The following is a 24,817-nucleotide window of genomic DNA, read 5'->3' on the forward strand; positions in this document are numbered from 1 at the left end:
CTTTTTTGAGATCAATTTGAAATGGATGCCAGACAGCATTTATAACTGTTTAAGATAAACACAACCTATAGAAGGTTGCTTTGTAATCTCATCATTGGTACTCCTCAGTCAAAACACTGTTAAGGCTAAAGCATTTCTACTGAAGCAATATTAAGAAAAATATAAGCAGAGAGAAGCCACTTCTATATGTTAGTGTCATACAGACTTAAGTTTTCAGTAGTTAAAATAAATATTAGTACAGAAAAACTGTACTTTAAGTAGAAAGAAAAGTGAAAATACAAAACCAAACATATGTGAATGTCACTGACAATGTTAGAAAAACCACATCTTTTGAGATGAGTAATATTCTTGATGATACTCCACTGTCACCATGAACTGTCCTCACAACTGCATAGTGCAGCAATACACAGCATGAGCTTGAGAAAGGCAGCAAGCTTCTTGCCATCCCTACGGCTTCCATATTGCAATTCTGACTTGCATTTCTAATTTTCAAGTACAAAAAAATTTTTTTTGTAAATCTTTTTAGTGGTTTGGGGTTTTTTTAATTATGAACTAAGCTTCTAATTCAGGAAAACCTGAGTTCCTATTTCTAGAAATATTACATGCTACCAAAACAAATGTAAAATTAAGCTTGGCATCTCACACTGTCAAGATCCAGTCAAACTAACATTACACTGCACTGCAGTCTGGCTATTAAATGCAGTATTTTAAGGTAAACCCCTTAATACTGATAAATGAATGCAGTGTCAGCATTTGAGACAGAACATTATAGCTTGGTCTGACCTTCAAAGAGTCAAGGGCTTGCAGTCAGACAATCTTAGTCAATTAACAGGGTCAAATTATGCCTACAAGAAGTTAAAAGCGATATAGACAAGACCCCGGCTCCGTGACCAGCCCTGGAAGGAAGAGACAGAGAGAGAGGTAGGTATAAATGGATAGGGCTTTAGGCCCCGATATACTCGGTCACAAAATACTCATTAAGTTGTTTTGTCAGCCTTTATCTGAATTAACAAACATCTACTTTAGCAGCAGTACATACTTACCAGCATTTGTTGGTAAAAACATGGTAAATATACAGGTAAATCCTGCAAATAGCAGAAAACATGCCATAGTTTTACATCTTCCAGACCTAGATGGAAAAGAGCACCCAGATCAAGATGGAAACAAAGTACTTCAGTATTTTTTAAATTTGACTGCAAAATACAAACTAAAGTACACAGCAGCATTAATAACAGTTATAAATCTGTTGTACCTTGGTAAGTGCTTCAAATCTTGCATTAATTTCCTAGTTCTGTGTGCGAAGTCTTCCCACAAAAGCTTGCCTATTTCTAGTAAGTTTTCATTTTTAAGCTATTGAATTTGTAGCCTTGAGAACAACCTACTACAATGTACTTCAGCAACAACAACTCAGACTTTTTTCTTCTCTTTACTGAGCAAGGCAACGGCCCCTGTCACCAAAAGGGTATTACGGTCCACAGACACAACGATCAAATTAATACTGGTCAAGAAGATGCTATTCTAATGCTTCCTAATCTGTATTTCTCTTTTACAACTTGACATAAATATACGCAGTTATGACACACAGTAAAACCATTTTGTATGCTCTTCTGTCTAATAGTATAGACACTGAAATAAGCAAAGGCCATTTCTACTGCCTAGCGTTTTAAAATAAAAGAGAAGATGACAGCATCGAAAAATCACCAGCCCATCTCCACACCTGCCATATTTAAATATTTCATAGTTATTTGCAAAGGACCACAAATAGAGATATTCTTAGTAACAGTTTGCAGGCATGTAAATACTATACATGCTTTTTACTTCATGAACTCTCACAGCTATTTCTAACTACTACCCCATACTAGTAGAACTACACTTTATCTGTAACAAACAAACATACAATACTTGTTTTTAAAATCCTCTAAATATTCTTGCAACAAAAAAGCTATACTTTATGGATACGCCTCACTAAACTGAATGAAAACAGAGCAGCTGGCTTGTCACATTGTTTTGCATTAAGCACCTAGAACTACACATATCCTTACTTCAGGAAACCAAAAGTTTGAAATTTACAATTAGTTTGACCAATTACAATGGAAAAAAAAAAGTGTAGAAAAGGACTTTGGCAGTTTGTGGTTTACATGCATGTGCTTGACTCAGGCTTCTTGGGCTTGTGGTGTAGGTTGGTGCGTTGTTTTGCTTTTTAGCTTGACCAAGCTGACAGCTTTTTACTGCCCCAAAAACCCAAAAGGTGACATCCTCACCTGGCTGAAGAAAAAGGTATTTTTGCCACTGACCTCAGTGAGACCAAAGCATCGTTACAAAGATACTCAAACTGAAGGTTACATGAAAGCCTGCGTAGCTCTGGGTTGCCAGACTGTTCAGCCTTTGGAATAAGTACCCACATAAAGGATGGCTTCCAAATACACTGAAAAGTATGAAAATACACGGACATCGATCATTCATGCCTTAACGAAAAGTGAACAGCTCTCAAAGTTCTCTTTGAGAATTTTAAGTGAAAATGAACAATGCTGAAAACCATTTTCAACTGCAGTTGGTAGGCAGTACAAAACCAAGTCATTCGAATAAAATACGTAAGAGAGATATATAAGCTATAGATAATTAAATAACTAGGCTGCTCACATCTTTCCTTTCAAGACCAAACTTTTTAAAATAATAGTAATCATTGAAAAGCTCATCTCTTGAGTAATTCAAAAGATGAACAAAACTAAAAAAGAGAAGAGGTAGAAAATTAGAGTCCCATTTCTGTATCAACTGCAGAAACCCCTACAGCAGAGTAAATCCCCAGAGAATCAACGCTGTTCAGAAAGACAGTGAAGTATCTTACTGAGACAAACACTAATATTTTTCTAGACTACCTACAAATATATGCAGAAAACTAGGAAATAAGTTTTTCTTACCAGGACCTCTCCAATAAAAAACATGCAGAGAAGAAATCCTGGAACTTCTTCAAGACCAGAAAGAGCCACATTTAAATACAGATTTCCTTTTAATTCACCAGCATTTAAAGTCAGTCCATAGTACACAAAGCTGCAGACATACCTAAGAATAATCATAAAAGTTATATTACTAACATAACTAGTCTTTAGGGCTAAGAAAGTATTTAAAAGGTAAATTATGCTGAGTTATGGATTAGCTATATTGAGTTACATGCTAGGAAGAGAACTCTTATTTCTCCCCAAAAGGCAAACAAGGCAAAGAGAATAGTTCCTATTTAATTAAACAAAGTAACTTCTTGAAAGAAAACAAGTACTCACATACATGCATAGCATAACTTTCAGAACTTTCTATTAGCTTGGGTTTTTTCCTAGGTTATTTAGCAAATCTAACAAGCTTAACTGTAAGAAGCTGATGCTTAACTGTTGCAAAGCAATCCTATGAAAGAAAATTATATGTAGATCCATTGCTTAACACAGAGTGTCTTCCGCAAACCTAGGGAAGACATCCCCGACAAACCTATTACCACTTTCCTTAGAAAGAACTAAGCCCCCACATCCCCACCCCACAAAAAACAACACTGGGTTGGAAAGGCCACCAGGTATTACGAAGACATTTTGCCTAATCCCTAGTTGCTCCCTTACTGTCCAAGCAGAACCTGGACCAAGTGATGTAGAAAAGGAAAGGGAAATTTTGCCCGATATAGGGAGAAGCATGTCCTCTGCCAGTCACAGCTGAGGGGAGTGCCAAGGGCTCCGGAGCAACAGCACAAGGAGCTGGGTGACAACCACAGTGACACCACTCCAACAGCTCAGTGCACTGTATCTTAACAGGGTTTGAGACAGAAAAACAGTGCTGGGACCTCTTCTTCCAGAAGGTAAGAATGCCTTTGTGTAATTTCTCATCACCCTAATTACTTATATTTACCTACCAGCAACTTAAAGAGTCTAAGATGCTTCCAGAAAGGTCCTACTTAGCAGAGCTGTTCCTGCCACTTCTCCCATGTCCTGCACATCTCTGCTTACCCCACACATCAGACCACTGATTTTTCTCCTTTGCATCCTGACCATCATCTCAAATGACATTTGACTTTAAAGGGAAAACTTGTTCTTGGCATTTTGGAAAAGAGCTGTTCCTCCAACAGATTTTAGTTCAAGCCAATTTGGAACAGCTGCTGCTGTAAGAACCAACTCAACACCCTCCCCACCCCAGGGGTTCCATCTGCACTGCCATTTATTACTAATACATTACGTTACATCCTCCTGCGCTTCGGGGTGATTTTTTTTTTCCAAGTTGTACCACTTTTCAAGACAGCACTTCATATAAATCTATGCCATCTATATTTTATCTTGCCCATATTTTCCTCCACTGAACCTGTGTAATGTGCTTTTGAGCTCTTAACGCTTATTCTTACTCCAGATCTCTACTGTTGTCTAATTCATGTAGAACTTTTCTTCCTAAGACTGGTTCAAATACACATCCTCTCAGTAATTTCTGCTTCAGCTTCTCATTTCACTCAATGTAAATATTAAGTTCTCACCATATTATTTCTTAGTAGGTTTTGAAGCAGTTTCTAGGTAACACACTGAAAATAAAATGCAACAGCAATAATACTAAAACATCAACTTTACAACAAATCGTTTTAGATTATTATTGTCTGCCATTGACTGACAAATTTACGATTTAGTTTTTGAGGACGATTTTTAAAAGGATGAAAATCTTAATTGTTTCCTCTTGTCTGACTCATTCACAGCATCTCAGTGTCTTGTTGTTACATACCAGATATACATCAGTATGACGGTTCGCCACCGAAGGACTGGGTGTTTTACCAAGTTTAGGATACCAGGTGCCGATTCATCCTTTCTCAGAGTTCCTGCACTTGGTTTTAATTTTAGATTTAATCTCTTTTCCATTACCAAGGGCAATATATTGCAACACATCTTCAGCTTCTGCCGTTTTCCCTTGGGAATACAGCCACCGTCGTGATTCTGGGAGCGTACTAACAGAAAAGAACAGAAAATCAGCGATGACAAGTTCATTCCTATGAACACAGCACTAAAGTCAATCTCTCCATTTTGCAAATCAATACTTAAAAAAAAGTACCAATACAAAATTCAGAGAAAAACATTCTATTTGCACTGCTCTGCATATTAAATTCCACGTACTCCATTAATAATACAGTTAACCTTACAAAAGGATCATTGGCGATGCTTGACAAAGCACTCAATTGTGTTAGAGGAGTTTAAATCTAAATCTTGATTTCTGCTGAACTGACTTCTTAGGAAACGCTACACTAGCATTATCCAGGAAGCATCTCAAATCCCAATTATCTGAGCAGCCCAGACAAAACTTTGTTTTCAGAAAGTTTATTTCAAGCTTCTGAATTATGGGAAGGGCTCTGAGTTGGAGTGGAGAGAAGAGGAAAGAAACGTTACTGGGGAATTACTTGTCAGGCTCCAGTAGCAGCTGATCACTGCCTACATAAGTTTCAAATCTCTTATTCCCAAGTATAATCAGAATATCCTTGCTTGGCAGAACTTCAGTTCATGATTCCTGTTTTTTTCAGGTTATAGAGCATGCTGCTGCTTTTATATGAGCCATAAAATAAATAATAGAATATTTTTAACTGAACCTTTATGTTCTCTGGTACTCCTAACAGAGATATACATCCTGCAACCCAACTAAATTTTCATTACTTCAGAGGATCCAAGTATTTTTAGTATTTGGGGGAAGTAATTCTATTTCCATCAGAAACAGAACACCATAGAGGAAAATATATTATGCAGAACTTCTTTCCTCAGCCCAGAGGCTTTGTTTTCCTTGACTACAGGAAGAGGGTTTGGGGGTGTCCTGGTTTCAGCTGGGATAGAGTTAATTGTCTTCCTAGTAGCTGGTACAGTGCTATGTTTTGAGTTCAGTGTGAGAAGAATGTTGATAACACTGATGTCTTCAGTTGTTGCTAAGTAGTGTTTAGTCTAAAGTCAAGGATTTTTCAGCTTCTCATGCCCAGCCAGCAAGAAGGCTGGAGGGGCACAAGAAGTTGGCACAGGACAGAGCCAGGGCAGCTGACCCAAAGTGGCCAACGGGGTATTCCATACCATGTGACGTCACATCTAGTATAGAAACTGGGGGGAGTGGGGGCGGGGGGAATCACCGCTCAGGGACTAGCTGGGTGTCTATCAGTGGGTGGTGAGCAATTGCACTGCACATCATTTGTACATTCCAATACTTTTATTATTGCTGTTGTCATTTTATTAGTGTTATCATTATCATTATTAGTGTCTTCTTTTCTGTTCTATTAAACCGTTCTTATCTCAACCCACAAGTTTTACTTCTTTTCCTGATTTTCTCCCCCATCCCACTGGGTGGGGGGAGTGAGTGAGCAGCTGTGTGGTGCTTAGTTGCTGGCTGGGGTTAAACCACGGTGGGGGTGGTGTTATTCTTTAACAGAACTTATTTCAACAGCAGATCTAAAAAATAACTGAAATTAAAAAAAAATGAAATAAAAATCAGAAGAGGTTGGTTTGTTGGGTTTTTTTATCTATGCTGTATGCTAGACATTCCCTGTATTAATGTGTAGGCAACCTACTACAGTAATTCTTTTACTTCTTCTACAGCTTTAACTAGTGATCAGAAGTATACAAGGTGTATTACTTGATACATTAAAAGAATGGTTTGTAACAACACAGGCCAGACAAAGCTGGCACTTCTAATTCCTTAAATACTGATGCATTTCATAATCATTTTTATGATAATGTCCATGTAGGAATTCTAAATAGGAGCACTCAAGAAGCACAGTGCTGGGAACAGACACAAGGGACCTCAAAAGCAAGCAGATACATAGCATATCATGCTAAAAAGGCAATTCCAAGTGCTCTCACTTATTTCCCTTTGCATGCATGCGTCTCACGAAAAGAAACTCTAAAATCCCTCTAGGATCACTTCCAAAACTTCTCAAACGCTGAAGCCCTTCCTTGGCAGAAGGCAGTGTTCCTGGCTGATGCTCCAGCTCCCAGCCTCTGGCAGGCCTTCCATTCCCTAAGCAGATTTGTAATCGAGTTTTATTGGACAGCTGGCACACAGCTGCTCTTTGCAACACTGGCCACCACAACTGTAACACCACGCAGAAACACAAGCCTGTCTTCTGGGTAACCCTGACGACCTGCTTCATTTAAAACTGCTTCTTCCTTCACAATGTGATTTTTCTCTTGCTTGGTTCACAGAACCATACAGAAAAATGTCATCCTTGTTTATACCACTCTCTTGAATGATGACAAGAAAAGGTAACTGTTAAATTGCTGCATATTTTTTCTTATCATTATAATGCACATGAACCACTTACAAAGAAAGAAGGAGGAAGATGACTCCTGGAGTATTTGATACCAAGGCAAGGTAGCGCCATTCTCTTACACAGTAACCCAGTAAAGCATAAACAGCAATGCCAACTGCAAATGTCAAATTAGTTGAGGAACCTGCAAATACAAGACCAAAATGGTGACTACAGAAACCATTGGCAAAATAAAAAAAAAAAAAACTTAAGCAGAAGCATGAAATCCCTAGCCCATGATCTACCTAAATAAAATAGCAATTTTATGAGGTATCTTTACAGCACTTGTGAACCAACTGGCTTAAGAATATTACACAAACCCAGTGAAGAATAGCTTTGTATAATGTAGGGGGAGATTGGTATGTTTGGTTTTGGTTTTTTCCCCTTTCAGAAAGAAAGGTTGGTACATAGGAGATAGCAATAAATGAACAGGAACCTACACGCTAAAGAGAAAACCTGAGGACAGGAAGGGGAAGTGTTAAGAGTGAGTGATTTATTTAGGTCTATTAAGGTAATCTTGAATAGAGGTGGCAGGCTGGAATGGAAATTGGAAGTAAGTTATAAAAGTACAAGGACTGAATTCAGTACAAAAACCAGGGGTTTATTACAGCAGACTTTGGAAGAACAAGCATAAAAAAAAACCCCAAAACGTTACAAATATGGGGTCAGCTTGAACTCCAAAACCCTAACAACAAACCCTCTGCAGACTAACACAGGAGATCTTGTACTAACCCACAAACTCTAGGCTATCGCCCACAAAGCCTAGCTCACAGCCAACACCTAGCAGAGCTTCTTTAACACTGCTGAGCTGCATCCAGCAGCTCCCTCTCCTTCAGCCCCTGATCAGTTGTTCAGCACCTCTTTCTCAACAGCTGAGCAGAACTAGAATAAAGCACCCAGAGCAACAAGCAGCAGGAAACAGACTGTCTCTTCAGTCCCTCAGGAGGCTGGCCCTGCAGGGAGAGAGGCTGGAAAGAGCAGAGAGAGACAACAGGGCAAGGTGGAAGGAGGGGCGGGAGAGAGAGAGGGCATGACTCAAAAAAGTGAACCTGGGAGAAGAAGAAAATTCAGTACTTTAAAAAAAAAAAAAAAGTGGAAAGCGATAACTAAACTACAACTGTCTCATACATCCCCAGGAGGCCAGAGAAGAAATAAGAAAAATAGTAGAATGAAGTAACTAAAGAAACGAGAGAAAGAAATATGCTTACAGCCACAGCACCTCAGCATTTGGACCAAGTTTTTCCCATGTTGTGTGAGCCAAAAAGTCGTTACAGTCTGAACTACTCCAGCTTCACAACTGCCTGATGTGCAAGCTTTAAATTTATTTTAAGTCTTGGCAGTGGCATACGAAAAAGGACATTTAAAAATATGGGATGGTCAGCACATTCAGCAGCAGAAAAAACACTATCCAGGCACTAAGTCATTTCGTGGTGCAGAGAAACTTCAAGGAATGCTTTCAAGAATACCTTCCCAAGATACCATACAGCATCGTTCAGAAGTTGGCAGGATGTGCCAAAACATTTTTTTTTTTTTAATGTAATGCAGTGTACAAACTGAGAAATTTTAGGAATCAATATACCAATTTTAAAACCTCAGCTTATTTATCAAACTCAATCCCATCTTCCTTATTCAGGCACCTTTCCCACAGAAGTTAGAACTTGGATGAATCACATCACACTTGTTTGACTTATGCTACAAACTGACTTGACTTGGTACAAACGTAAAATATCAGGTAATGGTAAGTCAGAACAATATGTGGCACAGTAATAATGATTAAATATTCCCAAATCCCACCTGTAAATGACCAAAATTATTTTCCTACATATTCTTGTGTTAGGACAAAAGACACAAGAGCCATTCCACCATTCACAATTCCAACAAAAAAACCATGAAACTGCAAATATGTCATAATTCGGAGCTAATGCTGTGACATACCCAAAAACGACATCAAAAAAGAGACCTGTAGAGAGAGAATAAAATGTAATTAGTACTTATGGTACGCAGCTTGAACTCAGAAGAAAGGCAGGGACCACAGTCAGTTACTGACTGTAATTGAGTAGTGTGTAGTATTCTTGTCTCTAATCGCTCACATTTGGCTTTCTGAAATCACACCATATGAAAATTACAATCATTTTCAAGTCACACACTTGAGGTCTGCAATGCCAAAGACGATGTTTCCTTGAGACAACGTTATCATTAAACAAAAAGACCCTTTGGCTGCAAACGCAGCTGGAAAACAAAACACCAGGACCTGATTAACACACTGTGAAGATCTTTAGGTAAATCATTCTCCCCCACCCCCTCCAAAAGCAGCGAATTATTTTTATTTGGAACAATATGGTTAGGCAATGTGTGGAATACTGTGCTCCAATAGTGACAGTCATAGCAAAACGAGGTTATTTTTCATCTCCCAGCGACATTCCAGTGACCACTATGCTGCTCAGCACACTCATACCAACCCATTTTAGTGCTGTTCTACTCTGAGTGAAATGCTTATACAGATCATGGACTCTGTTATCATTGACAGAGCAGGCGACCACAGGCAGCCTCTGGGAAGGGTGGCCCCACAGGCAGAAAAGAAAGAAATGTTATCCACATAGAATGCTTAAGAAAAACCTGTTAACAATCTTACCCGAGATAAACTGAGCAGGAAACCAGCGTGTATCTGACACAGGGCCAAATGTGATATTTCCAACAAGCAATCCAGAAAAAAATAGGGATGATTCAAGGCTTACTTTGTAGGCTTCTTGTTCGATTAGGTACCACTGTCAAAAAAAGAATCTCCTTATTATTAAAAGTATTAACACCAAGTTGCTGGCTTCCTCAAAAATAGTAAAAATCTATCAAAATTCTTCACTTGCAGTTTCCCACTTCTTGCCTTATATCCAATTAAAGTTTTGTTCAAAGTTTGAAAGCTAAGCAAACAGTAGTCATGTTTTTTCCTCCCTAACAGACTCTCACATCTCTCTCTACTTTCTTTCCCCCAAGAAATTTCATTATAATATATCATAAGCTTTCAACTTGATAAATATAATTAGTTGCCCCCCAGTTCCCAAGCTTTGGCAAGGCAAATTAAGTTATTAAAACAAGGCAAGTCTGAATTGTTAACAGCTTAGCCGTTTCAACATTGAACAAGCTTAGCCATTTCAATGAACAGGTAATAAAATTCATTAACAAGAATAACACATGTTCACTACTGCAGTACTTAGAGAGTTAATGCTGTGCAGCTGTGCTTCCTGAACCACGAGTAACCCCTGGCGCCCTTCCTCATCATACATATGTTGAATTGTTGAAGAAAAGCAGGAAGGGATTATGGAAAGATGTCCTTGTTTTATAAAAACTTTCAGAAGTACTTATTGACTACTCATTGATATTTTAGTATCTTATTGTGCACATGCATTTATAAACCAAACAGAATTTAGAAACAAATGATGGCTTTCTTTACAGAATGTACTTTCTACCTCATCCAAAAGCTAAACTGAGGCAGCATAATCAAAAATTGTCAGAAGAAAATGAACTGACAGTGGCTGAAATTGGAATGAAATGCATATTATTCCTGATGGGCCAAGGCACACAGACACCTTGTGCAGCCCCTCTGCTATGAAAAAGGAGAATCAACACTCATAGAAATGCACTGTTGAGATTACAAACATTGCTGACATCACAAACTTGGGCAAGAGTGGCAATCAGAAAATCCTAAGTGGTTTTCCAGGAAAATAATTTAACTAATTCAATGTAAAGCTTTACCCAAAGAAATATTTAATCATTATTTGAGTACTCCAAATAATTCCCAGTGTATTTACTGGAAAATTTACTTTCAAAAAAGTGGATGAGTGTCATGACAACTTTTTAAAAGATATGTGCTGTACATCCTTTGGGGAAAGGAAGAAGGATCCTAATCCCATTTGCTTTTTTTAAGAAGTAGAAGGCTAAAAAAAAGAAAAAAAAAGAAAGAAAAAAGCCTAAGGGAAGATGTCCATGACCAAAATCCAATACAGTGTACCAGGACCTCAGCCCTGAAGTGTCTGCCTTGAATTAATACAGATCCCCAAAGAATATCAGGAATTTACTGAAACTTTTAATTATAGCAATCTCAAGAAACATACGTTTTTATTCAATCAGAACTGACATAGTGGCAAAGTACAGAGAAGACATGGCTCCATCCACCCAGTAACCCACCAGTTACCTGGGCTCTACCCATCTACCAGCCTGCAAGACGCAGGTTGCGGGAGCACAAGATTTAATGCATTCACAGGACGCCTTCTTTAGTCCAATGTACCCAGTGTTCCAGCCCTTCTGAGTTTTAGGGGACTTTTGGATACTCTGGGAAGGTGGAACTCCTGTGCAGTAGCATTTGCAACTGGTTTCTACTATACCTCGCTGGGTAGTAGAGTCTACCCTATATCACATTGGATAAAGATGTAGCCCTGAAACTTATGGTTTCTTAACTTTCTGAAGTGACTTCAGCAAGGAAATATTCCTGGATACGAATCCTCAGGAAACTGCAAGTATAAAAATACCACAGCATGTGCTCTCCAAGTCACACAGCTGCTGGCATAAGTCCTTCTTCTCCATGCTAGCACTCCACAGCATACAAATTTCAAACTCCCAGTTCTTGTCTGCAGAGTGTTTCAGGCTGATACAAGAGACAAAACAACTTTATGTTCCTGGATATGGTTGTAAAAATCAGCTTCTCAGAGGTAAAGGACCATTTCTACACTAAATGTAAGGCATTCCTGAACTCACCTTCCTATGCATCATCACTTGTTAAAGCAGGGGACTGAGTTGATGCCAGACCAAGAGGCAATTCTAACAAATGCGTTTTCCACGAAGCCTGAGCTATTATTTATGAAGTCTTAGTTATGCCAGAATTAATACCAATGATTAGTTCTTGAAGCAAAACTGAAGAGCTGCTCTGGAGTTTTGTTGAGCTCCAGAGCAGAACAGTGCCCCTTCCAAACCAGAACAGAACTGAAAATATTCACAGTTTAAGCTCCCATCACCAAAATAAAGGAAATAAACTTTACAAAAGCAGCTTCCTCCCTCAGGATAGAGCAAGAAAAAAGATTGCTTTTGCAAACTGTTACTTGTGCTACTTAGCATGTCACTGGAAGATGCTCATTATTTTAACAAGTCTGATATAATAATCTGTGAAGAACATAACTTTTAAAAGAACACGTGTATCTACTTTTATTTGCACAAAAGAACTTGTTAAATATTTGTCAAAATTAACCACAGTTTGCCAACAAAAATGTTGCCAATTTTGCTATCACCAAAACAGACATCCTCTCAGCTCTTTAAATCCACATGGCAGTTTGATTTAGTTACTAGACTGCTAGCATACAGCAAAACGTTGGCCAGCATCTAAAGATCCCATGAAAAGACTATTAGTAATATAATTTTAAAAATCTCACAATAAAGTTACTGAAATGAATGGGAACATAAATCTGTTTTGATGAGTCTTGAGAATTACATATTTTGGAAATAGGGAGACTGACTTCTACATTTAAAAGCACAGTATTAGTCAAAATTTGCTGATTTCTGATTATAAATTAAGCACTAGCCCATATCACGCATCCTGCTAAGAGTCTGAAACTGAAGGGTGATCTTGGAAAACGGGCTAATCAAAAAATCTGTTTCTGACAGAGGATATGATCCAATATCGCATCATTCCTTCTTATATCTAGTCACTATATTTTTCCAAGATAAACATTACACAGTCACATTTGGGATAACGGGAAGGAAGCAAAAATTTGGCACCAGCTATACCAAGTGCTAACCTGTCTTATATGAGACAACCGTTCCAAGAATTCAATCAGCAGAACTCTGACAGTTCGCACTACAAGCCAAGCCACCCACACAGTCTTTTTTCTGGCGCTTGCAGCAATGCTCAGGTCACTCGTGCTTGCCTGAGTGATTATAGCCCAGGGACTAGCAAAATGCCAACGCAGCCTCTTGCGTGGAATTCACAAAGCATGAGGATGAAGGGTCAAACTTCTCTCCCACTTGGCAAACTTCAATCTGATCCATCCCCCACTCTCACCACACATTAAAATATCCAGATATGTGGTGCACAAGTTTCATTTTCATACTGATCTTTAAGATGCATCTTCTGCGAGAAACTAATGCAACTCATGGTAAAGCTTACATGCACAACAGATAGTGCAGACATGACAAACTGAACCTTTTCTTGGTAGAAAACAGACATTAGGAGGAGCTCATCCCAAATTCCAGAGTTATAAACTGTAGTTAAATGATCATTCTTCATTAATAATGACTTTCTAAAACATCTGAAGGTAAAGAAAATGAAAAACAAAATAAATAAAATACAGAAAGTTTAACCTAAATTAATAACTATTAGATTTATGCTAGGAAAGCTAGACTAACACTTTAATCATACACTTCCAGATTTTAAAATAATAATAAAAGAGCCAGATGGTTGGGTTCCAATAATTTTTAATAGCATAAGCAAAACATTACACTAAACCCTGCTCAACTTTTACAAGCACCATGTCCTGCACTAGTGGCACAAATCCCAAGAAGAGAAAATATGGTTAGGCGCGACAGAATATTTGCCTCCGTTACTGTAGATGTGAAGTTGCCTGCAAAATGAATGTGCTTGGCAAGCTCAGCTCTGCTTGCTGGAATTCCTTCTTGGTCTATATGATACTCGGGCACAGCTCCCACGAGCACAATAAGCATCAACTGACAAGCCACGTATACCTGAAAATAAGACACAATCATTTACCCTAAACAATCCCAAGGAGACCTGATGGAATACTGCAAACTTTTCATTAAACTAACAATTAACAATGTCCCTTTACCCAGCATCACAAACAAAATGCAGTCTGCTGTGTTTAAATCCCCAGATGCGATCATGAGGGTAGTTGGGAGCAGTGGGTACCTCTCCAGAGATACTGGTACACTTTCAGTGAAAGCTTCATCACGACAGCTTCCTTCATGTTGCAAAGCTCTAAAGTTTGTTCTTGCAGTTTTATAGCCAGGCACAGGAAAGACAGATATTAAGAGCTTCATCATAGTTTCATAGCTGAGAACTAACATTTAGACCAAGATTATTATCACTATTATAAAAAAATAATTTGATTTACTATACTCAAAGAATACAACCTGTATTGACAAGTCAAAAACAAAACCAAAAAAATCTAAGATTGTATTTTTAAAAGTCTCTGCTAGTTCTTTCTATTGGAGAGACTGAAACCTTAACCTGATCATTAGGAAAACTAGAATGTGCAAGAATAAAAAAGATTTTCCTAAAAACCCTTATGAGAATACTTATTCATCAATGTGGGCTTCAAGACATTTTGAATGTCTTCTAGGCTTTGCATGTGATTTAATTTTTTCTAACTTAAAATAACATTACCGTTAAGCATATCCACATATTAGTGATTTTCAGCACGTTAAAGTTTCGAATCCAGAAATGGAAAAGTCTTGAATCTAGAATGGCTTCCTTCGTTAGGCCACAAGTCTTTGGGTGGTGCATTTGGTGGGACATTGTTTTAATGTGCCATTTTATCCTGTGCTTGGATGGTCTTGCAGAGAGAAGTTATAAACAAAAACCTGCTATCAGCACAATGTCCCTCCCTCACAACAGTGTTTTAATTCAAAATGCAGAACTGCACTAACAGGAGGAAGCCTGTTACAAAGAAACTAAGCAAGTGAAACAGATAAATGTTTGCGTGCAGTGGTGTGGGCATTATATTTAAAGACAGCACCCTGCACACCCCTTTTCACAAGTGGTTTAAAAAAAAAAAGGCACAACTGAAAAGACCTCCCCAAAACCTCCAGTTGCTGTGGTTAGACTCCATTTCCTTCCACTCAGCTAAGGCTTAAAAGACACTCTTCAAAAAGCAAAGTAAAAGAGAAGTGCATAGAAGTAAGGAAAACTGATCATAAACCTTGGAAAGTTAAGCACGTCAGACAGCACTGAGGCAAGGTTGGAAAAGCAACCTGCAAAAGCAACAAACCCCACTAAATCCTTTTTGAAAAGCCGGCGAAACCGAGCGGGGGGGGCCACAGGAAAAGCGAAGGGGAGGGTGACTCGGCCCCCCTCCGCAAGAGTGCTAGCTGAGGAGCACACGGACAAGACACGGGGGCCAGCGAGGAGGAAGGTGCTCAGAGGCCAAAGAGCTTGGGGCGGGGGGGGGGGGAGGACTCCTGCCCCCCACCCCGGCCCGCAGCCCAGCTCTCTCCGACAACACCGTTCCCTGGGAGGACGCCCGAGCCGCCTGCAGCCCTCCGGGGCGGGCAGCGCCTCACACCCGCGTCCCGCTGCCGGGCAGGTCAGGAAGTGGGTCCCGAACGGGCCGGGTCACCCCGGCAAAGGCGGCCGTGCGAGGAGTGCGTGTCCGGGGGCAGCCCCGGGCCGTGAGACACAGGCTGGCGGCCCCCGGCTCTTCCTCCCCCCTCACCGGGACGCTGTCCGGGGGGGGGGGGGGGGGGGGGGGGGGTGAAAAAAGAAACCAAACCAAACCGACCCCACCCAAACTAACAAAAAAAAAAAACCCAACAACAAGAAAAGACACGGAAGAGCGAGACCGGCGCCCGGAGCAGCTCGCACATGGACCGGCGGTCGTGCCCTGCCCCGGCCAGCTCAGCTGCCCCCGCCGCCGCCCCGCCTCACCTGCAGCAGCACCGGGAAGGCGGTGAGGCGCCGCCGCCGAACGCGCCCGCTGCCCCGAAGGCCTCCTCCAGCCCCACCGCCATGGCCCGCCCCCCGCCTTCACCTGCGCCCCCCGCTCCCTCGGAGGGATGGGGGCACCAACGGCCGCGGGGTGTTCAGTCCCGGCTGGGGGCAAACTGCTCACCGAACTGCCAGCGGAGAGGTACCCCCCCCCCCCGCCCCCTTAGCTGAGGACTGACCTGGTTAAAAAAAGTCATTTCTCGAGCAGCCACGCTCCAGACAGAAGTAGCAGGGCAGCTGCTTCACAGGGTGAATTATTCATTAACTTAGTTTAAAAAAAAAAAAAAGTGATCCAGCAGAATTGCTGGATGAGCCAAGCAGGGTGGAGAGCATCAGCAGGTGGTGGTGGTGAACAGCCTCCCCGCTACTCCAGGCAGAAAAGGCTACCAAGACAGGAGGTTGCTCACAGTAAGATACAAGGGGACATGGCCACATCTCCTCTCCAGCAAAAAGGCACTCGAAGACACCCCAGAGAAGAGCAGAACAGCTGAGCAGTTGCTCCAGATCTGGTTTTGAATGGGAGCAGCTCTCCCTCTTCCATGATCTCGATTTTAAGAGAAGCAGGACTTTTCATCAGGATTTAATGTAGCCTCAGAAATTGCACACTACCAAAGGTTAATTTTGCTCTGTAGCCTTCTCCCCAGCCTGCTGTCTCTGGCCAGATCTGGTAATTGGGCACCTACAGAACAAGCCAGTTCTGCTTCCTGATTCAATAAAACAAATTAAACTACCATGAATGCTCTGTTCACCCTGTGGCTTTCATCCAGTTTGCAGAGTGCCACCTAAAAGCTCCACATCCTACAGACAACAGGAGAAACTCCAGTCAGCAATTCTACTAATAAGAATAGAGACATTAACTATTACTAAATAGACCGGGGGGAAAGGAGTTTGACAAAAGCACCGTGAGTGCCCACCTTTGGTGCAATTCCTTGACTATGACACACATGGTTATGCTTGCATTTTTCCTAACATTACATTTGAAGATGCAGCTTTACTACTACACTAGCTTTATACAGGGTTTTTGTTTTGCTCTGAGGTGTTTTTAAGTCTTTCTCCCCAGTTAGCCATATGAAGAAATTCTTTCCTTTGAGGCAGTAAATTAGGATGACCTCCCCTTAGTATTCTTAGTCCAGGAGAACCAAAATTAGTGGAAAGACTGGATGGGACAGTGCAGCTCACTGAGAAAGCAGCAAGTGCCACGCAACATAGCAGGTATGTTGCCGAGGAAGAGCTAGGTGAGTGTGTCACAAGTGCTACTTACCTTGGAACTGTGACAGTGTGGATAAAAGGGACTTTCTACATAGTTTCTGAGCTTCCTCATCCATGTAGTCACCATACATTAGCAGACAGTAGTGAAATCCTAGGTTTTATTTGAAGTCCTTATAGTCTTTGCTCCAGCTGCTTTTATAATTCCTACACTAATTCAAACAGAGCTACCTGTTGCTGAACCTTGGCAAAGGCAGGCAGACATAAACCAGACGGGCTCCCGTTCTGTTCCTGAATAGATCTACAGAAAGGATGAAAATAATTTTGGAAGTCTACTGATTTTACAAGACCTATTAGGTTCCCTTCCCCCCTCATATTCAATCATGTTTTCCCACATTAGTGTGGAAAACACACAACACTTAAGGTCTCTTTAAAAAAAAAAAAAAAAAGAAAAAAAAAGAAAAAAGACCCCCAAAAAACTGTCACCATTGCTGCATCTGCTTCGTCTTGGAACAATTTAGCCTAAGACGTATGTACCAGCACTATTTTAGAATCCCCAGATAATCATTCCTTGAGCAGGTCTCACCAGCATCATGTTAAACAGCAGGAAGACAGCTTCTAGCACACATTCACAAATGTTCCTGCTACCTGCTAAACATTAGTTGAACAAATAAAAAACAGCATTGTTTTCTGACATCCACAATTTCTTCAGCAGGTAGAGGTTTTGTACTGTATGAACTGTTCTGACATTAGGAATTGAATCACTGCAAGGTCCCTTACAGTCACTCTGTGGTTCTGGGATGTATTGTCATAATGCTTAGGAGACAGTAGCTATAAATAGTAGTTTTTAAGGCTTTCTCCTCAATTAACCATATCAAGAAATTCTCTCCTTTGAGGCAGTAAGCCAGGAAGCCTTACAAAAAAAGGTCCAGAAAACCTGGTTACTGAGGTTTTTTGCTTGGGTTTTGCTAGGGGTGTTAACAGCTTACTTGAAGTGAGGTTTGAAAAAGGCAAGGTTCAAGTTTACCTATACATCTCCTTTGGGTTACCAGAAGAGCTCTGTTTGACTAGGAAATACAAACCAAAATCTGTTGTTGGCACAAACAACAGTAAAACTGCATGTCATGGTTTAACCCCAGCCAGCAACTTAGCACCATGCAGCTGCTCACTCACTCCCCCCCCACCCAGTGGGATGGGGGAGAAAAATCGGGAAAAGTAAAACTCATGGGTTGAGATAAGAATGGTTTAATAGAACACAAAAAAAGAAACTAATAATGATAATGCTAATAAAACTACAACAGTAATAATAAAAGTATTGGAATATACAAATGATGCACAGTGCAATTGCTCACCACCTGCCAATTGACACCCAGTTAATCCCTGAGCAGCAACTCCCCCCGCCCCCACTCCCCCCAGTTTCTATACTAGATGGGACGTCACATGGTATGGAATACACCGTTGGCCACTTTGGGTCAGCTGCCCTGGCTGTGTCCCCTCCCAACTTCTTGTGTCCCTCCAGCCTTCTTGCTGGCTGGGCATGAGAAGCTGAACAATCCTTGACTTTAGACTAAACACTACTTAGCAAAAACTGAAGACATCAGTGTTATCAACATTCTTCTCATACTGAACTCAAAACATAGCACTGTACCAGCTACTAGGAAGACAATTAACTCTATCCCAGCTGAAGCCAGGAAACTGCATCAATAAAAAAAAAAAAAAAAGGCTAGCATTAGAAGTGATTGTATTAAAAAAAAAAAAAATCCAACAGTTCCCCAGGAAGCCATACTTTTTTGGGAGACTAAGCATCTTATTTTGAGTTTACTCCAAACTGAACATCTAATCAAAATAGGTAACACTACAGCATTTTCAAGTTGCCTTTAGCAGGGTAAGTTTCATTCAAGTCTAAATCCCCACCAGGCTCCACAGCGAAACCTCAATGACAGTTTAGCCATACTTCAAAGAGTTTTAAAAGTATCTTCAAAATTCAGATCAGTTGTTTCAGTTCTGGAATCACTGTAATAAATAATAGCGACTGGTTTGTTAATTATAATTCAGGTAATAAAAAATCCACTGCATCCTGCTCAAAGCAGCATTTATTAAAGATAGTATCAAGATAAGTCAATGCATAATGAAGCTTTTCCTCCTACAAATATGTAAACAAGTTGACAGCAAGTTATTACTACAATATAAAAATTAAAGCTTACATTGCACTTTTTTTAAAGCTACTAACTTCAGTCTCAATGTAGACAGTCTCTGGTCTGTAGCATTTAAAAATACGAGTTCTTGATAAATGTTAAAGTATTGCCTTTGAACATACACACTTTTGTAGAAAAATACTTAAAAATACCAACTTCCCAGTAATAAAAGCAACACCAAAGATAAAACGCATCTTTTGCCATGAACAGCGTGTTAAATGCATCTAGCATTTACTCCACCGTTCTGTTTAACCAAATTATCTTCTGGTCATTTTACAAGTCATTATAGTTTGCAAAAAGTATCTTGGATAATATTCAGTTACTTTCACACAGCAAAGCAGTTAACATTAAGTAGCTAATATTGGCAATTACCTTGTAATCAGTCTGGCCTAAGCTTATTTGCAACTGAGGCCATCAATTTAACCCTCATCTCAAACTGTGTATTTTAACAGGTACAGTAGGCTTTTGCTAAGAAATCTGAGTCAGTTCAGATATATTTTGGAAAGGCTTGAAACCTTTATATGATTCAACAAGAAATACATATTCTCTTTTAAAGCACCTTTAACCTCTACGTAAGTTTTTCTTTAACTATATTAGCAGTCAGTCAATTCCCAGGAAATGCTTTGTTCATAAGATTATATAATTTGACATGAACCACATTTTACATGCCAAAACCAAAGAATGTTAAGTTAAATTTTGATTTTTGTTTAACGTTTTTCCAAGAAGTTTACTGGCAGGAACTAGATGGATCACTTTTGCAGTTGCTAAGGCAAAAAAGTTTGAAAATTCCCTGTACACAAAGTTTAAAAGATCGTGTAATATTTCAAAACCAAACTAAACTAAATTCAAGAAGCAGAAAGAAATACGTATCATTGGGATGAAAGCTAATCATGCCATTGTGCCCTGCCAAACATCAGCTGACAATGAACAGCAAGGAAAAAAAAAATTGAGATAATACAGTGAACCAGTTTCAGGATGAATTCAGAGAGTAAAATTGAGCTGTCAAGAAAAGAATTTTACAGTAGGATATTAGACTGAAAAAACCAGCTAGGAAAACACTGCAAGTTTTATCCCTGAAGACAGTATCTGAAAGAACACAAGTAGATTTATATGCAAACAGTAATGAATACGAGTAATACTGCCAGCTTTCCTAGTTCCATGCATAGTTCAGAAAAAGGAGAGTTTATTTAGCCTGTCACTACTTAATTAGCAAGTTAAGTCTGCCAGAAGTTACAACCTCAAGTACATAGCAACACATAGAGCAACTTACTGACCAGGAGCATGGTAGAGCCTAAACTACTCAAATGATCTCTAGCCCTGGAAATGTGAAAAGAACACAACCCCTGAAACAGGATCTACATGAACCTGTAACAAGACCTGTAATTCTGAAAGGGCTTACCCTGCTCCTTCATGCAGGATTCTGATTTATAAAAAGATGACAATTTTATTGCCATGCTTGCTGATAAAACAAATATGATAAGTTAAAGCAAGATGTGGCAGCAAGTGTTCAAGGAGGATGCTCAGTTGGAGAGTAAGAGAGATTCTACCCAAGGCCCACGTTAGTCTAATTTTCAGAGGGGCACAATGCAAATACAAAAGCCTCAGCTTCCTCTAACATCTTACATACCTTAACACACAGACAGCCTTTCCCTGCGTTCAGGGAAACAGATGAGAAGCACAAACATTTCTGGGGCACAAGTGATGAACCATGCCCCAGGGAGGCTGCCTTTCTGATCACTGCCTCCCCCACCCTGAGACAACAGCTCCTTATAAAAACTAGATCACAAGTTGCAGTTTTGGTTAGAGGATGGAGCTTTTGCACTATACTCATTCAGGTGAGAGCAGCCTTCCTATCTTCTAGTACAAAACTGTGTCTTCAGGTAAAGTAATACAAGCTTTGGCCTTTTAATCACATACGGACTGATACAACTTCTTACTAAAGAACTTAACTTTCTCAGAGATGTTAAAAACACTGCACCATCAGTATTGTTATATTTGACCAAGACTTTGCACTTGGCTTCCAAATGCCTACAACAGCAAATGAGTAACGTGATGGCAATACAGACCAGCTGCATTTTTATCCATACAATTCAAACCCTGGCCCAAAGTCTACAGAAGACTACTTCAAATACCAGTATACATTAACAGGCCATTAAGTGCCTACCAGCAGTGAACCTGCTATAGCTGTAATATAATGAAAAAGAACTGCAGTAGGCCCAAGCCTTAAGAATATTTTTAAAAGCGCTGCAGTAGACTTGCACATGACTGTCATACCTGGGGGAAGGTCTAAGGACTGGAGTCCAACATCCAAGGATAAGAGGGATCACACACCATTTTCTCTTCAAGAAAAGTAACAGCATCTCTCCCCATGCCAAGTAAATAAAATACCATCTACAAAAAGTGGGTTTTCTCCCTGAATCCACAGTAGAGATATAGTCACATAGAAAACTAAAATCAGCCTAATTCTCAGAATTGCAGAAAATAGAACCAAAGGGGACCTCAAGAAGTCATTTTGACAAGTCCCTGCCTTGAATGACATTCCAAAATTAATCTCTGTGCAAACAGTTATGCCACAGGACTCTAGATTATAAAATGGCTGACTAAATCAGCTAGAGTTTTACAAAAAGCTATTTGTATGTAAATATTTTAGTAATGAGTTTAGCAATAAAAAAGTACTACACAGCCAATTTTAGAATACACATACGATATGAAATATACATACATGTTCTTTTTTTTTTTTTTTTTTTTTTTTTTTTTTCATTTTTAAAGCAATGCAGAGCAAAACCAAACCAGGGCTTGAATAATCTGTCATACATGCCTTCATGTCAGCATGATGGGCTGATCGGATCCCCGAGGTCTATCACTGGAATTGCTACAAGTTCTACTTACCACAATTTTAACCAAAAACTAACTTAAATCATGTTACATCTCTCTAGGTGAAGGAGGAAAAAAGACACAAACAAAACAACAACCAAAAAAAAACCCCTCCGATAAAAAACCACAGAGCCTTGTAATACATAGAAAGGCACCTGATAATATTGTTAAGTGTTAGTAGCAATTATCTACAGCATCCTAAGTGTACTTAAGCAATCAAGTTAAAAAATCATGAAATACAAGAATTGCTGGCATTCAAAAGATAATTATAACCTACCTAAGAAGTCACTAAAATGACATGTGCAGCTGTAAATCAGTAAGAGTGTGCAAAACTACACAGTTTTGCATAAAGTGCTGAATGTACCCCCAGTTTGCACCTATTAGTATTACATAAGTTTGTTAAGCTTGGCAATATGATGCAAGAAGATGATCTTAAGGATGTACCGTATCTACCTTGTCTTTCCTTTTCCTTCCCCATCCACTGTCCTTTAAACTGTACATTTTTAAATTACACAAAGGCCTTTTCAGGACTTGTAGTTCAGAAAATTTCAAGTATACCTATCTTTCCATGTAAACTTGGGGACACTATGGGTTCAATTTTCACAAGTTCCGAATACTTACAACTTCTGCTAATTCAATTGGAGTTGCATTTATTTCAGTCTGTTCAGTACCTCTGGAAAAAGGCTGTTTCCTGTTACTCATTTAACTCCCACTTAAGGAGTGTTGAAATTCATACTATAACTTGTCCAGATTTAAGTCTAAACAATATGCAGTTACAGAAAAGCAGAGTAATACTTTATCTGACCATTTAGGTTCATAAAACCAAGTCCTACCATATCTATTCATATATACTCGTTATACGAATTATACACAGATCTTAAACACTTGATGCACTAGAATTCAAGTTATTATGATACAGCAGTTTTCTTGCAGGCATTGTGCAATACACTTAGAAGTATACAGCGGGTCTCTTCTTTACTCTGTATTTCAGTGATCCATACCGTATCTGAGGGGGGAAAAAAAAAATTGCAATTTAACAAAGAATCGAGATCACTGCAGGCAGAAACATTATTTACCTTTCCACTAATCCAATCTAGTAAGCATCTTTAAATGTGCTTTGGACACTCCACAGTTTCGGTAAGAGAATATACCTGTGACTGAAACAGAATTGGGCAAGAAGGGTAAGTCTCAACTGTTTTCGCAGAATTACCCAAAACCTTTTATGAGATTCCGTAGAGATTTATCCTGAAGTATCTTTAAATTTTGTGACACATGCAAATATAAAGCACTTTGAATCCTACATAGCATCTTCTCTTTGTGGGTTACAAATAAAAGCAGGCCATATGTTTATGGGAACTAAAAACTTCTGAATCTTCTTAAACATCTGCTGTTTAATGGATTAAAGTGCGCACAACCAAGACACACAAATGCCAATGACAATACCGCTATCTATACCCCTTTCCAGGTGAGCAGTTCCTGGAATTTGGGCGTGGTGGTGCCAGAATTAGCATTACAAGCACAAAGTCTATTTCATCTCCTCTCCCTTTTTCCTCCCTTCGTTCATTTTTTTCATGTATTTCCCTTAAACACCCCAAAGTACAGAAGCTCCAAGCCTATTATTGTTACATATAGTATTGATAACAATTACATTGTCACATACTTCCTTCGCCATTTAGCATTCTACAACCCAGTTATCGTTGATAACCCCTCTAAGATTAAGAAAAAAAAATTCTGCAGTATTGTGGTGAATGGAGTTAAATCCAGTTGGCAGCCAGTCACAAGTGGTGTTCTCCAGGGCTCCGTATTGGGGCCAGTTCTGTTTAATATCTTTATTAATGATCTGGACAAAGGGGATCGAGTGCACCCTCAGCAAGTTTGCAGACAACACCAAGTTGGGAGGCAGGGTTGATCTGCTCAAGGGTAGGAAGGCTCTACAGAGGCATCTGCACAGGCTGGATCATTGGGACGAGGCCAGTTATATGAGGTTCAACAAGGCCAAGGGCCGGGTCCTGCACTTCAGTCACAACAACCCCATGCAGCGCTACAGGCTTGGGGAAGAGTGGCTGGAAAGCTGCCTGGCAGAAAAAGACATGGGGGTGCTGGTTGACAGCCGGCTGAATATGAGCCAGCAGTGCGCCCAGGTGGCCAAGGTGGCCAATGGCACCCTGGCCTGCATCAGAAATAGTGTGGCCAGCAGGAGCAGGCAAGTGATCATCCCCCTGTAATCAGCACTGGTGAGGCCGCACCTCGAGTACTGTGTTCAGTATCGGGCCCCTCACTACAGGAAAGACATTGAGGTGCTGCAGTGTGTCCAGAGAAGGGCAACCAAGCTGGTGAGCGGCCTGGAGCACAAGTCTTATGAGGAGCAGCTGAGGGAACTGGGGCTGTTCAGTCTGGAGAAAAGGAGGCTGAGGAGAGACCTTATCGCTCTCTACAACTACCTGAAAGGAGGTTGTAGTGAGGTGGGTGCTAGTCTCTTCTGTCAGGTGGCTGGAGATAGGACGAGAAGAAATGGCCTCAAGTTGTGGCAGGGGAGGTTTAGATTGGATATTAGGAAAA

General features: G+C 40.0%; 2 protein-coding genes across 2 annotated transcripts in view; both read right to left on the reverse strand.

The window, feature by feature from the left end:
• Window positions 1-766: 766 nt before the first annotated feature.
• On the reverse strand, window positions 767-16,006 carry LOC128147358 (solute carrier family 22 member 15-like). The gene is given in 13 exon segments (XM_052799837.1): window positions 767-783; window positions 1,044-1,129; window positions 2,919-2,929; window positions 2,931-3,060; window positions 4,735-4,860; window positions 4,862-4,954; window positions 7,298-7,427; window positions 9,077-9,170; window positions 9,172-9,242; window positions 9,915-10,047; window positions 13,859-14,005; window positions 15,924-15,955; window positions 15,958-16,006. Coding segments are annotated over 13 exon segments (1,119 nt in total).
• Window positions 16,007-19,264: 3,258 nt separating this feature from the next.
• The window catches only part of REEP3 (receptor accessory protein 3), a 43,701-nt gene continuing 38,148 nt past the window's right edge, over window positions 19,265-24,817 (reverse strand). The window contains exon 8 of the mRNA XM_052799206.1: window positions 19,265-23,264. Within this exon, the coding sequence (XP_052655166.1) occupies window positions 23,208-23,264 (57 nt within the window). The 3' untranslated portion in view covers window positions 19,265-23,207. The remainder of the gene's footprint in view (window positions 23,265-24,817) is intronic.

Source organism: Harpia harpyja, chromosome 10 (genome assembly GCF_026419915.1).
Source record: "Harpia harpyja isolate bHarHar1 chromosome 10, bHarHar1 primary haplotype, whole genome shotgun sequence".
Lineage (NCBI taxonomy): Eukaryota > Metazoa > Chordata > Aves > Accipitriformes > Accipitridae > Harpia > Harpia harpyja.